Below are 16,195 nucleotides of genomic sequence, written 5' to 3' on the forward strand. Positions count from 1 at the left end.
TGAGAAAAAGGGTCTACATAGTCCATGCTGGCCTTGAACTATGTAGCCCAGGCTGGCATTGAACTTGAGGCCATCTTCCTGCCTCAGCTTCCTGAGTGCAAGGGTTACAGGAAAATATAACTGGCTCTAAATTTTTTTCAAAGGGCTGGGGATGTATCTCAGTGTAAGACTACTTGCTACCAAGCAAGACTTTATACATTTGCATTTTAAAGGCATCCTCAGGTGACTCCTACACCCTTGAATGCTATGGAGGTTTCCAAGGATGACAGGACTTGAGGTGATTCTCGGGACATCCGCTAGGACAGATGGGAGCATACAGCAAGCAGTGAGGGCCACACAAGGTGAACTCTGAGATGTGAGGCATATTTCTAGTCACGGGTCCAGCAGTGATGGTGACCAGCATAGTGTTGACCACTTAGCGTCAGGCGCTGTCTTCCACGCTTAACGTAATTTCACCTAGTCCTCGGATCGCTGCTGCTCATCCCATGGGTAAGGAAACCGAGGTGGAGAGGGAATAAATATCGGTCACAGACCCAAGAAAGGAGCGAAGGCAACAGAATCAGGGCTACACTGTTTTCTACCACTTTGCACTGAGCTACATCCCCAATCTCTTTTTATTCTGGAACAGGGTCTCACTAAATTGCTAAATTGCTCAAGCTGGACTCAAACTTGCATCGATCCTCCTGTCTCAGCTTCTCAGAGCTGAGATGACAGGCATGTGACACTGCACCCACTCCTGCTTTACCACCCCAAGCAGTCTGCAATCACCTCCACCATAGGTAGGAGCCAAAGCCAGGACCTCAGATCTCCCTGCCCAGCGAATACACTGCCGCAGGTTGCTGGTTGCCCTTTGCAGAGCAGCGCAATACAGCGCAAGCCGGAAGTGCGGCGCGAGAGCGGAGGCAGTGGTGCATTGCAGGAAGCGTTTTATTCACAGCCAAACCTCCAGCGGTTCGAGAATGTACCTTCAATGAAAAGAACTTGATTTTGAAAATGGCAGAGGCGTTAAGAGGGGTGCGAAAGAAGCTTTGGGTCATTTTTGGCAGGAATCATATGGTTAGCAAGACCTCTCAGAGGCTCACAGTTGCTAAATGGGCGTCGGCTGTCAGAGTCATCCAGTGTGAGCTAGAGTAACCGTCTCGATGATCAAGTAAACACAGAGCGAGTCCTCTCTTCCCCAAGGGGTGGGCCTGCGCATGAGCAGTAGCTTCAGCTCTGGAAAGATGGCGGAAGAGTAAGTTTTGAGGGTTTGACTCCGTGGAGTGGGACCTTGAGTATCCGATGCCATCCTTGGTGTTTAGTGCTTTGGTGGTAGAAAAGGAGGATAGATGCGGGTTGTAGGAAGAGAAAAGGAAAGGCCCTAGGTTACAGAGGGTCGCCATGTAGAGTGAGGGACGGTAGGGCTGGGACAAACGGAGAGGGCCGCCGTCAAATTCGTGTTACCTCGAGAGTCGAGACAGGCGGCGGTTAAGAAAACAGGTACAGAGGCACTGAGGTTTTTTTCTTAAATAAAAGCTTTTTTTAAAAAAGAAAAGAAAACAGGTACAGAGGAGAGAGTTGTTTAGAGTTCCGGGAAAGTACCAAGAGTCGGGGGGTCATACAGCCTGACTTTCAGTATTCACCCTGCACTTGTACCAACGCCACAAGGCTTTACTGGATCTCACAGGTGTTAGCGTCTGGAAAATTGTAGCAGTAAAAGCTATTGATGTATGCGAACCAGAGAGCTAGGGTTTCGTGGCCTCGTTTTTGAGACAGTGTCGCTCAGTAAAGCAGGCTGGTGTCGAACTGTGATCCAGGCTGACCTCGAACTCTCTGCCAGCCCTCCTGCCTCACCCTCCAGAGTGCTGAAATTACAGGCGTGAACCACGACGCCCTAGTCAATGTCTTTTTAAGACTTTGAGGATAGTGAATATTAAGGGTCCGTGTTGAAGACGGTGTCCCCCGTATTCCAGGATCCTGAATTGGTTTGGAAAGGCATTGAATCTTCGTTGCTTAAGTCGTATTATTGCTGATCTTGATTTTCTGTATCAGACAAAGAAAAAAGATCCCCTTGGTTCCAGAAAATCTCCTGAAAAAGAGGAAGGCTTATCAAGCCCTCAAAGCCACCCAGGCAAAGCAGGCGCTTTTGGCAAAGAAAGAGGTAATGCGGGGAACTGGGAGAACGTGTTAGAATTAGTGTTGGATGAATTTTACCTAGCAAATTGTTTATACCTCAGAAACTTTTCACCGGGGATGTAGCTGAGTGGTGCAGCGGCTGCTTGGCAAGCACCAAGGCCCAGAGTTGATTCCTGGTACAAAAAAAGAATCTTGCCAGTAATTTTCAAGTTTTCTTTACTTTTTTTTTTTTTTTTTTTAAGACAGAGTCTCGCTATGCAGTTTATGCCGGCGGTGAACTCACTGTGTGTTCCAGGCTGGCCTCAACTTTCTAACGGTCTCCTCCTCCTCTTTCAGACTGCTGACTTTACCAGCGTGCACCACCACACCTGGTCCAAGTTTTCTCGGCCTTTACTTGTTTTCTTACTTTTCCCTATAAGAACAGAGTATGTTTATTTGCTCCCCTTTGCAAAACATGGAAATAGGCTGACTCCTGAATTACTATTGTGGAACAAACAGTGTCAAACAGAGGGCCCAACATTATGATGCATGGCTATAATGCCAGCAGCTTAGTGATATCCTGTCTGAATAAAAAATAAATAGGGCTGGGGGTGTAGCTCAGTACAAAGGCCCTGGGTTTAATCCCCAGTATAACAAAAGGGAAAAAAATGAGTGTAAATGCAAAGTACAGTAGTGATGGTGGTCTCTCTTTTCTACAAAAGAGAAAGGTAAAAGAGATCAGATTTAAGCGACTGGAATCATTCCTGCATGATTCCTGGCATCAGCGACGTGACCAGGTACGAGTGAAACGACTAAAAGTGAAACCTCGAGCTTTGGAAGCACCCGATAAACATTCCTTGGCCTTTGTTGTCCGCCTCCAAAGGTAAAGTACCGGTGTCTTTCAGTTCACCTGAGTGAAATCTTTCCCCTGGGTGGGTCTTCTCAGCTGAATGAACTTTCAATTAAGCTTTGCACCTTTTCTGGGGAAAGAGATAGAAGGGCCTAAGCCACTGTTAGGGGTTCAGAGTTGAGCATAACAGTTTCCCTCTGCAGAGTTAGGGAGACTGACTTTAGGCAGATGGACTTGCATGGAAAGGAGTTCAGAGGGGCCAGGAGGTGGCTTTCTAGGTTAAGTATTGAAGTAGAGAAATTGAGGCGTCTTTCTAGGAACTCAAACAAGGCACAATGGGTGGAGCATATCAGTACTGGGAAGAAATTTCCGTGTTCAGTGGTACTTTGCCGACCTGTCCCCATTCACATGCAACTGTGATTCTTGATATGAAACTTGAGTTTGAAATACTTGGAAATTTTTTCCTTTTTAACCCTTATTCCTCAGACTGTAATGTCCTTCCTGGACTATTGTACTATATTGGTTTTCTAACTAGATTTTCCTGCCTCTGATTCAGTCTCAGATCTTTTCTATCAGCTCCATTCAGTGATTATCAAAAAAAAATGTGGTGTTTCTCTTGCTTAAAATCTTTAGTAGCTATCACTTCCCACAAATTCAGGGGCTGTCCTCCCATTGGCATTGCTTCACATCAGGGGAAGATGGCACATTTACAAACTGCCACCCACTAAACAGCTCTTTAAGATGTGGCATGTTTTTCTCCCTCCTCGCCCAGTGGAATGGAACACATTTCCTAGGTGCTTGCTAGACTGCCATAAACTAGAGAGGGCCTAACTTACCTTCCTGTTTGTTCCAGAATTAACGGGTCAAGTTTACTGGTACAGAATACCATCGCAAGACTTCGCCTGAAGAAGCTGTTCAGTGGTGTCTTTGTTAAAGTCACCCCACACACCCTCAAAATGCTTCGTGTCGTGGAACCTTATGTGACCTGGGGGTAAGTTTTTCCATGTGCATTCACAGTGCGTATGGCTTGTGTGCACTCAGACCTGTGTGCTCCATTGGACATGTGACCACGTTGCCCAGAAGTCAGGACCCTTGGGGTGCAGGGCTAGCAGGGGAGGATCAGTGATGCTAATGTCAACTGAACAGTGTCGTGCCGTGGCTTGTTCAGTTGCCAGCTTGGGTTCTTGAAATCCAGCCAGTAGCAGTGCTCATATAAGAGTAGTTACTATCCCTCAAGCATTAAAGCCCAACAGAGCCTTGGGTTTAATACCCAGCTTCTGTACCCCCTCCTCTTTTTCCCCCCCAGTACTGTGGATTGAACTCAGGACCTTATACATGAAAGGCAGGTGTGGCACCACTGAGCTAAATCCCTAGCCCACTTCTGTACCCTCTTGAGTGTATTGGAAGCCAGGATATGATTTTATAGTACTGTGCTGTCAAAGCAAGAGCAGGATATGGTTTTTATTGTATCTGGGGAGTAAATTGTTTTGCCTGTGAACACTCACCCATACAAATAAATGTCTAGATATGTAGCCAGGGCTGCTGTTTTAATCCCCACCTGCACATGTGTATCCTGACCTGGAAAGGGGGTGCAGAACACACCCAGGTTGAGAGTGAGGTGGGGAGGAGAACCCTCCCTCCTTTTCTTAACCAGGCCACAGGACTGAGTGAGTGACTCGTGGCAGTGTATCGGGTGCCACCTAAGGCTGTGCTTGCCTCTGCGTCACGTAGATTTCCAAATCTGAAGTCTGTCCGGGAACTCATCTTGAAACGTGGACAGGCAAAGGTCAAGGACAAGACCTTCCCTCTGACGGACAACACCGTGATCGAAGAGCACCTGGGTGAGTGCCTCACTGAGGGATCAGCTGGGCCAGAAAGCAAGGGTCTTGGCTGGTGCTGGTGTGGGAACCAGGGTATATTCTTGTTGGGTCCCCAGAAGCTTCTCAGTGTACGCTGCACAGATAGAGAATAAAGGAATCTGTGCCTTTGTGTCTCTTAGGCAAGTTTGGTGTGATTTGCCTGGAAGACCTCATTCATGAAATGGCCTTTCCGGGGAAGCATTTCCAGGCAATCTCCTGCTTCTTGTGCCCTTTCCACCTCTCTGTGGCCCGGCACGCTACCAAGAACAGGGTGGGCTTCCTCAAGGAGATGGGCTCACCTGGCTATCGGGGCGAACGCATCAACCAGCTCATCCGCCAGCTGAATTAGTTCCAGGTGAGCTAGGGCCGAACGCTGTCCTTGATCCAGCCTTTCATGGGCTGCACTTTGTCCCTTAAAAGTTCTTTCGTAGGCCAGGATATAGTTAGTGGTGCAGTACTTGCCTAGCCTAGGAAAGACTCTGACTTTAGTCCCCAGCAGTGGCGGGAAAAAGTTTTTAATGTATTTACCACTACATGAGAGTAAATGGGAGGTTGGGAGGAAAGAGGAGGTGGGTGTTTGCCAGTTTGGTGGGTAAAGACATGGGCTCTGGGTACTGTAAAGAGGTGCAGGGGCAGAGCTGGTGGGGTTGCAGTGGTAGAACACTCATCTAACATGGCCGAGGCCAGGTGCAATTCCCCGCAGGTTACAGACTAGAACACATCTGTATTACTGTGGTTGTTTACCTGAGGATAGGAAAGGCAGAACAGAAATAATAGGAAAGGTAGAACAGAAATAAATTTAAAAAGAATTTTAACACCCAAGTCATCTATGTATTTTGTTGAAGGACTCTGAATTTTGAAATTGCTTTTTATTGCTGCTGCTATTTCTCTTGGGTGGCAGATTGTGATGAGATTACATTGATGCAGTTGTGCTCTTTCTTCCTCAGAATATCAAAGCACAATTCCTTGGAAGCATGTGTTTTTGTTTTTTGGAACTGTTACCAAGTATCTTCAGAGAAGAGGATTTTCTGCCTTCAGAGACTGGAAGGAAGCAGTCCGGGAGGTGGCAGGTTATGGTCACGGCAGGCACCTCTCATCACTGCCCAGTTTCACAGAAAAGTTCCATTGCTTTCCACATTGTCCGTCCTTTCGCCACCACTGCCACTGAAATCAGCACATGTCGTGGGGAAAGGAGTCCTGTTTTGTTGCATCTTCTGCCCTGGGGTTTGGTGTCAGTGAATGAATAACCTGACCACAGATAATGAGGCTCCCTGTGACTTGTAGCAGTGCACCCAGCCCAGAGGTGAACTTGCATCTGGGCTTCCAGGGCTTTCTTTCAAAGACTTGAAATATAGTTACAAAGATCACAAAAGCGAGTGTTCACATGTCTCTGTCTTGAGTCCGTGCTCCAGCTTTGTGAGGTCTCAGACTGCCTGCCTGGCTGAAGTGGCCCTTGTACTTGGCTTCTTCTCTCTTAACTCACAGTTCCCAGAAGACAGACATTCACTGGAGTTTGGTGGGGATTTCACGGTGTCCTGGAGTGCTCTTTCAGGACCTGAGCATCATGTATAAAGAAGCCCAGTTTCTGTTGGTGTTGGTCACCCAGGCCCTGAGCTAGCTGATTGTCTGGTTATGTCCTGTAGAAGACCGGAGGTTACCAAGCCAGTTGGGTGCTTCCTGTTAGCTTCGTTACATTGTGTTGCCTTCTGCAACTGAGAAATCTGTAACTGAGAAATGCCCACCTTGTTTTTCAAGGACTTTAGGGTGTAATTTCCAGGTTTCCCTGATGATTGTCTCCTTAAAATCCAGGCAGGAAAAGCCTATTATGTTCTTGGTTTGGCATTGATGAAATTAGCTTTTTAGGCTGTGGGCAGGCAGGGTATTTGGTTGGATCTTTTACTTGAATATTTTGGACTCAAAAGAATTGGACTTTGTCCTGATAATGATGGAATATACCAGGAACAAGGGTTCTGGGAATATGAATCTGAAAAGTCCTTACTGCTACAAGTTGCTGCTGGGTATTTCATTTCATAGATCTCTGAAGTCTTTGTGGGGCCAGATTTTATCATCAGACCTTCCTTTCACTGCCTGTCTGGAAAATGGCTGAGAACTGTAAAAATGTCACCTAGATCCCAGGGTATGTGATGCTGGGTGGTTTTCGGCGGTGGGGGGGTTGTTTGTTTTGTTGTTTTGGGGTTTTTTTGAGACAGGGTCTCACTATGTAGTTGAGACTGACCTGGAACTCACTCTGTAGCCCAGGCTGGTCTTGAACTCACAGCGATCCTCCTGCCTCAGCCTCCCAAGTGCTGGGATTACAGGCATGCGCCACCACGCCTGGCTCTGGGTGGTTTTCACCAGTGTCATCTGTTCTCCCTCACTGGCCACAGCTCACCAATCTGAGCAGTTGGTGAAGAGGTACCAGACAGGCCTGGGCTATACTGAAAACTTGTTCAGTTATTATGCTCCCTGATCTTTTCAGAACAGCCTTGCTACAGTGTTGCCTCTTGGCCCTCAGCCTGGCTGTGAAACAGTTGGAGGGCTAACAGTGCATTACCACCTGCCAGATTATGAGGTCAGTAAGTGGGTTGGTTCCATAGTTAACCTGCCAGGAATAGATGTTAGATTGCCTTTATTATGAAATCACATCATATTGATATTCCAATAAGTCATGGTAAAAGTGTAGGTATGGAAGTTGGGTTTCTATCCCGGATCCATCTTACTAAATAAGGGAAGAGGACTGGGGCTGTAGCTCAGTATAGGATACTTGGTGATCACAGAGGTCCTGAGTTTCATCCCTAGCACAAAATAGAAAACTGTCCACTCTTGCTTGTAAAGAGCAAGCTTGTCCTCTAGCTTGTCTCCCTCTAATGGTGATTTATTTAAAAGGCCATTTAAAACAGCATAGCTGAGGCAGGAGGATTGCTGAGTTGAAGACTACCCTGTCTCAAAAACTAAAGGGCAATTAAAATTATTTTTAACTTAAAAGTTCTATGTAAAAGGTTATTTTTTAAAAATCATGTACTTTAAAATGCTGGGTGATCAGACAGCCATGCCAACGGGCTTTTCAGGGCACCCACACGAGGTGTGTGCTAGATTTCATCACGAAAGCAGTGTAGGTGGCCCGTACAGACTGCCATCAGAAGGTGGTCTTGGGAGCTTTTCCTCTGCTGTGAGCCCAGCCTTTTGCCTGTTTCCAAAAGCCAGGTTTCCTAAAGGCTTTTGCAATTGGTTAGCGCCAGGTATTTCATAGATCTGGAGTCATCTGGGGGCCAATTTTTTTTTTTTTTTTTTTTTTTTGAGACAGGATCTCACTTGTATGTAGTTGAGGCTGACCTGGAACTCACTAGTCCAGGCTGGTCTCGAACTCACAGTGATCTGAGTACTGGGATTAAAGTCGTGCGTCACCCCGCCTGGCCGGGGGGCAAATTTTAATATCAAACTTTCCTTTCACCCCGTCTGGCCACTTGGATCCCAGGTTCCTTTTGTCACCAGCACCGGAACAAGCTGGCCTGGTGTAAACTGATGTTCCCACGTTACTAATCCCTGGGGGTCGGGCAGTGTCCGTGTAGCCTCTGTCGCACGTTTTCATTGCTGAAGGATGAACCCCAGCTCCCCCTGCTTAGTACAATTTTGAAGACAGACGCAAGGCAGATACTTGACTGGTGGAGTGGGGTTTTATTTTTAACTAAGAATCTGGTCCAGAATCCCAAGTAGTGGGCAGCCCCATGGAGACTCCATAAGGGTAGGTCCAGCGGAATCTGGGCAGGACGAATCCGTAAAAGATGGAGTGGCCGCTTTCCAGGGTCACAGGTCAGTGCGGGCATTGTCGTCCAATCTTAGCCGCCCAGGGCCGGAGGCCTCAGGAGCCCAGGGCGGCGAGGCGGCGGCCTCCCAGGGTTTGGGCCTCCGCGGGAGCCGGGACGCTGTGGGGTCGCCGTGGGTGGCCTTGATGTGGCGCTTCTCCAGCCCCGGGAGCTCCTGACCTCGCTGCATCAGCTGTATCACCTGCGCCAGGGTCACTGAGGATGAAGGAGACGCGGCGGGGGCGAGGTGTCCGAGGGTCGGGCTGGGGCTATGGGATCGATCCATCTGCACTGGACCTGCCGCGAACAGTGGAGCATGTACTTCCGGGACGCAGAGCCTGTCGGGAACGTGGGGAGCAACCACTTCCGGGGGGGCGCGGAAGCCTGTCGGGAGCGTTGGGAGCCAGCACTTCCGAGTGTGCTCTTGACGCCACCGTCTTGGGACGCAGGGAGACTGGGCTAAGAACCAGCCATTCTGCAGCACGCGAGGTAGCTGGCCAGCTCGGCACAGAAATGCTCCGGACCGTATGATTTAGCTCACCCAGGCAAACCTACATCAAATGCCTCTTTAGAAAACGCGTAAGCGGGCCGGGGATTTAGCTCAGTGGCTCCGCCGCTGCCTTGCAAGCACAAGGCCCCCGAGTTCGATCAATGGTACCAAAAAGAAAAAAGAAAAGGCCAGAGCCGGCAGTGGCAAGCTCAAGCCTGTAAGGCTCAGCACTCTGGGAAGCTGAGACAGAATGATTGCAAATTCAGATGACATCGTGATAGCATTGTCAGTTTCTCACTGTAGCATGCTCTCTGGAGAAGGCTCTTGTTCATAGGTGAAGTTGAGAGAAAGCAGAGGAGCAGAATGACTAAGGGCCAGGGACTCTGGGCGGTGATTGTCGATTTCAGGATAAAAGGTTGGGCCGGAGCTCAGTGAGAGCTAGATGGGCCAGCTGGGGGGAAACTGGCCATAGTGCGTGTTTAGAGCGAGGAATTGGTCTTCGAGGGAGACTAAATCCTTAGAATTCCTAGTCTACTAGGAATGAGGCTCCTGGGTAGCGTCTGTGGGTGAGGTGACTCAGTGGACTACACTAGCTGCAGGATAGGGAGCAGTCACACTGTGCACACGGCCATGTGGCAGGAGTTTTGAGGCCAGGAGGGAAGGTGGAACATTCTTCAGACAGTGAGTTAAACACTGTTATAAAGTCTGACCACAACTCCGGACATAGCTCAGTGCAGCTTCCTAGCTGGTGAGCATACCAAGTGACAGCCTGATTTTGTGAGGAGAGGACATAGCAGTTCTGCAGTCAGGGCTCTCCCAGAACTCCCTCACTGTGTCTGTTTGCTTGAAAGTGCTGGTTTGTGTCCTGTACAATAAAACTTCACACAAAACATGGTGGCACACGCCTGTAGTCCCAGCACTGGGAGGCTGAGGCAGGAAGATTGAAGGTTCAAACCAAGTGTCTTGATTTTTCTTGTTGCTGACAAAATACCCAAGACCCATAGTTAAGGAAAGAAAGGTTTATTTTTTTACCAGAGGCTGATAAATCTTCTGAACTTCCTAGAAAGAGGGGAGGCAAGGATTAAAGAAAGACAATAAAGACATAGTTTTGTAATATATGGGGGACTGGGAGGTCAGTGCCTCAGAGTGGGCAAAAACAGACACTCTGAGCTAGCCACGATTTATTGGGTGCGCACAGTAATTGGAGGGAGTATCAGGTGACTTGGAGGGTGGTGGTAATCCTATGTTGAGGATCTTAGGTTGATGAGGACAGTGAGATGGGCAAAGCATCTTTACAATAGGTGCACCTTCCCCCAGGTGAAAAATCTCCCTCCCTCCCTCCCTCTCTCTCTCTCTCTCTCTCTCTCTCTCTCTCTCTCTCTCTCCCTCCTGCCTCTCTTTTACTATTGCATTCTGAAAGAACCAGGATGTCTTCAGCTGATGTACTCTTACCCTTGAGCATCACAGTTTCGTGGGACCATTGAGGCCTCAGTTTGTGACTGAGGATAAAGTGAAGTTAAGCTCCCACATGCCATAGCTGGCTCCCAGTCAAGACATTGGGCTGCTGGGGATTTAGCTTAGTGGCACCACGCCTGCCTTGCAAGTACAAGGTCCCAAGTTCGATCCCTCATACCAAAAACCAAAAAGACATTGGGCCTTAGTCCTAATCATAATTTGATTATGAAATGACATTTCCAAAAAATATATATAGAATGGTTCTTGACATATTTTGGCTCAGTTTGTAGAGGTTTCAGTTCACAGTTGGCTGGCTCCAAGGCAGGGCGGCATAGCAGAGGAGAAGCAGTCCATGGAAGGCAGAAGGCAGCAGAACAGCAAGTGAAAAGCAGCGAGCACAGCAGCCCTTTTTCTGTCCCTTATATTCCATCCAAGGAGGGTAGTATTCACACCCAAGTGGTGCACCCTTAGTCCTACCCAGAACTATGTCAAACCAATCAGTGGACGAATTTAGTAATCACACCCTGATCCCAGCATCACACGCTAGATCCAGCCACCTCTGAAAAGCCCCACCTATGACTGGGGGAGCATTTAGACACAAGCCATAACGTTTCACCCCTGACCCCCCAGAAAGCTCTTGCACGTCCCTTTGCACAAAAGGCATTTAGCCAGGGATTTAGCTCAGTGGTTCGAGTACCTACCTCACAAGCGCAAGGACCGGAGTTCAATCCCCAGTACCAAAAAAGAAAAGCATTTAGACCATCTCCAAGAGTTGCCAAAGTCCTATTAGTTTTATCATTGCTAAAAAGTCCAAGTCCAAAGTCTCCTCTGAGATTTAAGGCACACTCTTAGCTGCCAGCCCTTGTACAAATGAAAAGAAGGTTAAACACTGTCAACATGCAGTGGCACAAGGTAAACATTCCCATTCCAAAATATACAAATAGGGAGATACAAAGGAGTGAAACTAAAGCAAATCCCAAAATCCAGCAGTTAAAATCCAGGATTAAGTCCTGTAGTTCCATGTCCAGCATTGGAGGCAAGATGTGAACTCCAAAGGGCTTGGGTGGCTCCACCCCTACGGCATTTCCGGTGATTGTAGCTCATGGCTTCTCTCTTGGGCAGATCTTGCTCACCCGTTGAGCTTTCCTCAGATGACCCATGTTCCTGAATTCTCCAACCCTCTGGAGTTTCCCCTGCACCTTTGGCTTCAAAAACTACCCTCTCAGGATCACACTGTCTGGCCTAACACCAAAGCTAGGCATTTTGGCAATTTAGTGAGCAACACCCTGCCTCAGCCTCCCCAGTGCTGGGATTTTAGGTGTGGGTCACCATGCCCTGCTCTCCTGCCAGGTTGGGACACAGAAAACCCCTTTATAGATGCAGCTCCTTGACCTTGGACTCCCAGCCTTAGAAGTGTGAAAAAGAAATTCCTTTGTTTCTGGCGTTGAATCTTCGTTAAGTGTTTTCTCTCCCCCCACCTCTCTCTTTTTAGTTTCTGGGTTGGTGCTTCTGAATTGCATTGTTGCAATTTACTTCTCAGTGATGTCTTTCAGGTGTAGCTGGCTTTTAGGTTTTGAGTTAGTTGCAGGACCCTACCTCTTCAATTTCTTAGGGATGAGAAGTTGCTGACTATTTGGCCTAGTCTCTGGTTCTTTGGTATTGTGCTATAGAATTGTCTATGCCCCTTAAGCAATCCAGGAAGAACAACAGTTCAGAACCATTATACCACCTTGGCTAAAATAGTACAATCAGCAATAACAATACCATCAAACACAGCCTAGAAAATGACTAATTGTGGTAACTATTAATTTGCCACCTTTAACCATATGAACTAGATTTGTGGTTATATAACAAATCCTAAACCCAACCAGAAAATTATATACAGTAAATGTGCCCTCGGTATGGTATTTTACCCTCAGGGGAGAATTTTAAAAGGTGTTAGGGGGGTTAAAATAGAGAAATAGGGCTGGGAAATTTAGCTCAGTGGCATCACGCCTACCTCGCAAGTGAAAGCTCCTGAGTTCGATCCCTGGTACTAAAAAAATAAATAAATAAAATAGAGAAATAGGAGAAGAAGAGATTAGATGAAAGGCTAAAGAACAAAGGAAGATTCCACAAACTTGGGAAAACTGGTGAAGAAGTCCAGAGGGAAAGAGATGGAAGAAATACAAACAACAAAAAACTAGAAACAGTATTCAAACATATAAAAACAATAGTAATCAAGCAAAAAAGAAAACAGAACAACAAGAAAGGAAAAAAAAATCCACTTCAAGACATATCTCTGCTGTCACTGGTAGACAAAGTGGGTAAACAGAGTCCAGATCCATGTTGATTAACCCTAAGAAGCCAGCCATGGCTTTGTGCTGGGTTATTGGATAGTCCCAGAGAACTTGCACATTTAGTTCTGAAGCTGAGACTCGTTTCTGGGTATGAGTCTGGAACCTATTTTGTTCAGCATGCAACACCCCGTGTGCCCCGCCAGCTTGATCTTGGGTCCTTGACTTCCTGCTGACTTGAACTTGGTTCTGCCTCACCCTGATAGAGCCAGCCTGCAGCTGCCCTGAGTTCCAAGCTCAGGTGGGCCCTCTCCAAAATGGCTACCAGCCAAACGCCCTCTTGTGGGGACATCTGAACCCGAGTAACTCACCACCCACCGCAGTCCACTGTGTTCACTGCTCTGTTCCACTGGTGCATCTCTCTGGAGGCCTCTGGGTTCGGGTTCATCAGTAGTCCCCATGCTTCTGCAGGTTCAACCTGCCCTTCCCACGCAGTGAGTCAGGTCACTTCCTTCTTCTGCACTGAAGTCTCCTCACTCTCCCTGTGGGCTTCAATTCTCACTTCCTGTCCTCGCTGCATCTTGGGGACCCTCCTTTTCTCTCTTCCTCACATTGCTCTATTCTAGCATCTGGACACCAAATCTTGGAGAGGCTGCTTCCCTGCTATTCACCACGCTTATCTTCCTAGACGTCTCCTTTGTTTCTGAATCACCCAGTTCCTGGTACTCTGTAATAGCAGCACAAAGCACTGACAGAATGATTCTTCATAGACTCGAGGGGTCCAGGCTGACCGCAGCTCCACCCAGGCCTTGGTGGAGCACACCCAGCTGTGCCCAGGGCCAAGGGCTGGCACACAGACACAGGTCCCCGGCCTCCAGGGCTCTGGCCTCCCAGGGAAGTCACAGAAGTAAGTTATGTGATGACTGTGAACTATGTTTGTCATGTAATTTTTTTTTTTCCTGATACCTGGGATCAAACTCAGGACCTTATGCTTGCAAGGCATGCACAGTGCCACTGAGCTAAATCCCCAGCCCTGTCACAGGACCTATTACAGAAATAATATAGTGTGGAACCTGGTATGTTAAATTTTGGGTACACATAAAATCAGGAGTGTACATATTAACTAATTTTTCTTTTTCTTTCATTTCTTCATTTCATTTTTGTGGTGCTAGGAATTGAATCCAAAACCTTCACACTGAACTATATCCCCATTCCCTTTTATTTATTTATTTATTTTTTGAGTCAGGGACTTGCTAAATCACTAAGTTATCCAGGCTGGACTTGAACTTGCCATCCTCCTGCTTCAGCCTCCTGGGTAGCTGGGATTAGAGGTATGGACCACCATAGCTGGTTTATGCTGATTTTTCGGTGTCTTTGGTTTTCAAGGATAGATCTCTTGCAGTCACCTGCTGAACAGATGGGGCTGCCCAACCCCAACTCTGGAGCCACAGCAGCCCCAGGTCCTGTCCCCAGCTGTGGTGCACACACTGACATTTTGAGGCCAATTTGTTCTGATTTGTGATTTCCTGCTGTTGCTGGTATACAAAGTGGGTAAACAGAGTCCAGATCCACGTTGATTAACCCTAAGAAGCCAGCCGTGGATTTGTGCTGGGTTATTGGATAGGGAGGCGCCTGTCCCTGGGGCCATTTCCTGGTTTCCTGGATGAGGAGTGAGGCTCACAGAGGACGACCAGTTCTCCCCGTCTGACAGAGCATGGGCATGAGCAGCCAGAGCTCTTGGTGGCAACGTGGGGACGTCCCTTACCTCCCACAGACCCAGGGCACAGGTGACAGCCGGCTGGCCCAGATGTCACTGGAAGGGTTGCCGAGTTTCAGTGCTGATTAGACGCTCAGCCTTCCTGGTCTCTCATGCTAAGGCCAGGCCTGGCGGGAGTGGGGACCCTGGGCAGGGACAGAGACCCTGAGAAGATACCGAGGCTGAATGTGCTGAATTTTCGGCCCTTGTCTGCAGAGATAACCTGTCTTGTGTCCCCCTCCTAGGACATGGGACATCAGCTCAGTGTCCTCCCTGCCCGTCCTCCTCGGCCCGGGCCATGGTGAGTTAGATCCCGGAGAAGCCGCCCGAGAGGCAGTGCGAGCCCTTGCCGAGACTGCCCACAAAGAGGCAGCCCTGCCAGGCCACCCTGGCAGTGCAGGGAGGCTGGGAGGGTAGAATGTAGGGCTCCCTTGGGCCAAACCCGAGCCGCAGTGCTCATCCAAGACCTGGGATTTCTGCGAGCTGGTTAATTACTTAAGGGCGGGCTTGATGGTAGCCTACAGCGAGTAAACCTGAGGCAGCAGACCTCCCTGGCATCTGAGGGAATCAGAAGTCTGGAGCTCACAGCTCTGGACTGGCTTTGTCATGTGCGGCCTCCTCAGCTCCGGCTGCACATCTTCAGAGGTTCCAAGCACTCCCTTTGCCAAGCTGTTCAATCCTCGATGGCCCCCAGTGTGGATGCCTTGCTCTGGTGACTGTGGTCACTGGATGAAGGGAAGGCACTGGGTTCCCTGACCTCAGTGAGAACTGTGGCATCGGGGGTTCCCGACTGTGGTGCCCGACCTCAGGGACAAAGCGGGCTGGGGTGCAGCTCAGTGTACAACACACGCCTGGCACGATGGGGCCTTGTGTTCTGTCCCTGGCACTGGAAAAAACAAAGGCCACAAGGAAACAGTGGTCCACAGTAAGGAGGAAGGACAAAGTGATCTCCGGGTTGAGATGCAGCCCTCTCCCACCACGTGTGCTCGGGAACTGTGTACCAGTGGCCCTGGTGGTGGGCGTGGAAGCTCTGCTCAGGCTCTGTCGCCACCATCACCTGCTCTCACGCAGATCCGGTGTCCAGGCCACTGTTCCCATGGCGACTGCCACCTGAAGAGGCCCAGCATGCAGCTCAGAATGACTCTACAGGATGCTGGCCCTGTCACTGACGTCAGTGACCTCCACCAGGGACATGCACATGCCAACCAAGATGATGATTCCCTGCCCCATGTCCTGGAGGCAGCTGGTGGCTGTGCTCTGGCCTCATTAGGGTACACCTGGAAGAGATCGAGTGCTACTCTCTGGGATGCAAAATACTTTTTATTTATTTATTTAGTTAGTTAGTTATTGAAACAATGTTCTCACTATATAGTTCAGGCTGGCCTTGAACTTGCAGTGATCCTCCTGCCTCAGCTTCCCAAATGCTAGGATCACAGGAGAGCACCGCCACACCCAGCAACATATTAATTTTGGGGCGGGGGTACCAGGGATCGAACCCGGGACCTTGTGCTTGTGAGGCAGGTGGCAGAACCACTGAGCTAAATCCCTAGCCCTTGTTTTGTCTTTTTTTTTTTTTTTTTTTTTTTTTTTTTTTTTTTTTTTTTTTTTTTTT

The 16,195-nt window shown here is 48.5% G+C and overlaps 2 protein-coding genes and 1 long non-coding RNA gene across 3 annotated transcripts; 2 read left to right on the forward strand and 1 right to left on the reverse strand.

Annotated features, from left to right (window-relative positions):
- The first annotated feature begins 1,147 nt into the window (after nucleotides 1-1,147).
- Nucleotides 1,148-7,000, forward strand: Rpl7l1 (ribosomal protein L7 like 1). The gene is made up of 7 exons (XM_010617633.3): nucleotides 1,148-1,234; nucleotides 2,032-2,140; nucleotides 2,817-2,977; nucleotides 3,798-3,935; nucleotides 4,676-4,785; nucleotides 4,944-5,158; nucleotides 5,751-7,000. Exons 1-6 carry the CDS (start codon nucleotides 1,197-1,199, stop codon nucleotides 5,150-5,152), a joined length of 765 nt encoding a protein of 254 aa, XP_010615935.1. The 5' UTR covers nucleotides 1,148-1,196; the 3' UTR covers nucleotides 5,153-5,158; nucleotides 5,751-7,000.
- Nucleotides 7,001-8,165: 1,165 nt separating this feature from the next.
- Nucleotides 8,166-8,944, reverse strand: CUNH6orf226 (chromosome unknown C6orf226 homolog). The gene has a single exon (XM_033766354.1). It carries the CDS (start codon nucleotides 8,890-8,892, stop codon nucleotides 8,608-8,610), a length of 285 nt encoding a protein of 94 aa, XP_033622245.1. The 5' UTR covers nucleotides 8,893-8,944; the 3' UTR covers nucleotides 8,166-8,607.
- A 45-nt stretch (nucleotides 8,945-8,989) lies between these two features.
- On the forward strand, nucleotides 8,990-15,859 carry LOC104857623. Its single transcript, XR_778899.2, has 3 exons — nucleotides 8,990-9,095; nucleotides 14,829-14,884; nucleotides 15,655-15,859. It is a non-coding gene; the product is annotated as an uncharacterized LOC104857623 (long non-coding RNA).
- Nucleotides 15,860-16,195: the final 336 nt, after the last annotated feature.

The sequence above is a fragment of the Fukomys damarensis genome, unplaced genomic scaffold (genome assembly GCF_012274545.1).
Source record: "Fukomys damarensis isolate Sample0158 unplaced genomic scaffold, DMR_v1.0_HiC HiC_scaffold_20, whole genome shotgun sequence".
NCBI classification, from domain to species: Eukaryota; Metazoa; Chordata; class Mammalia; order Rodentia; family Bathyergidae; genus Fukomys; species Fukomys damarensis.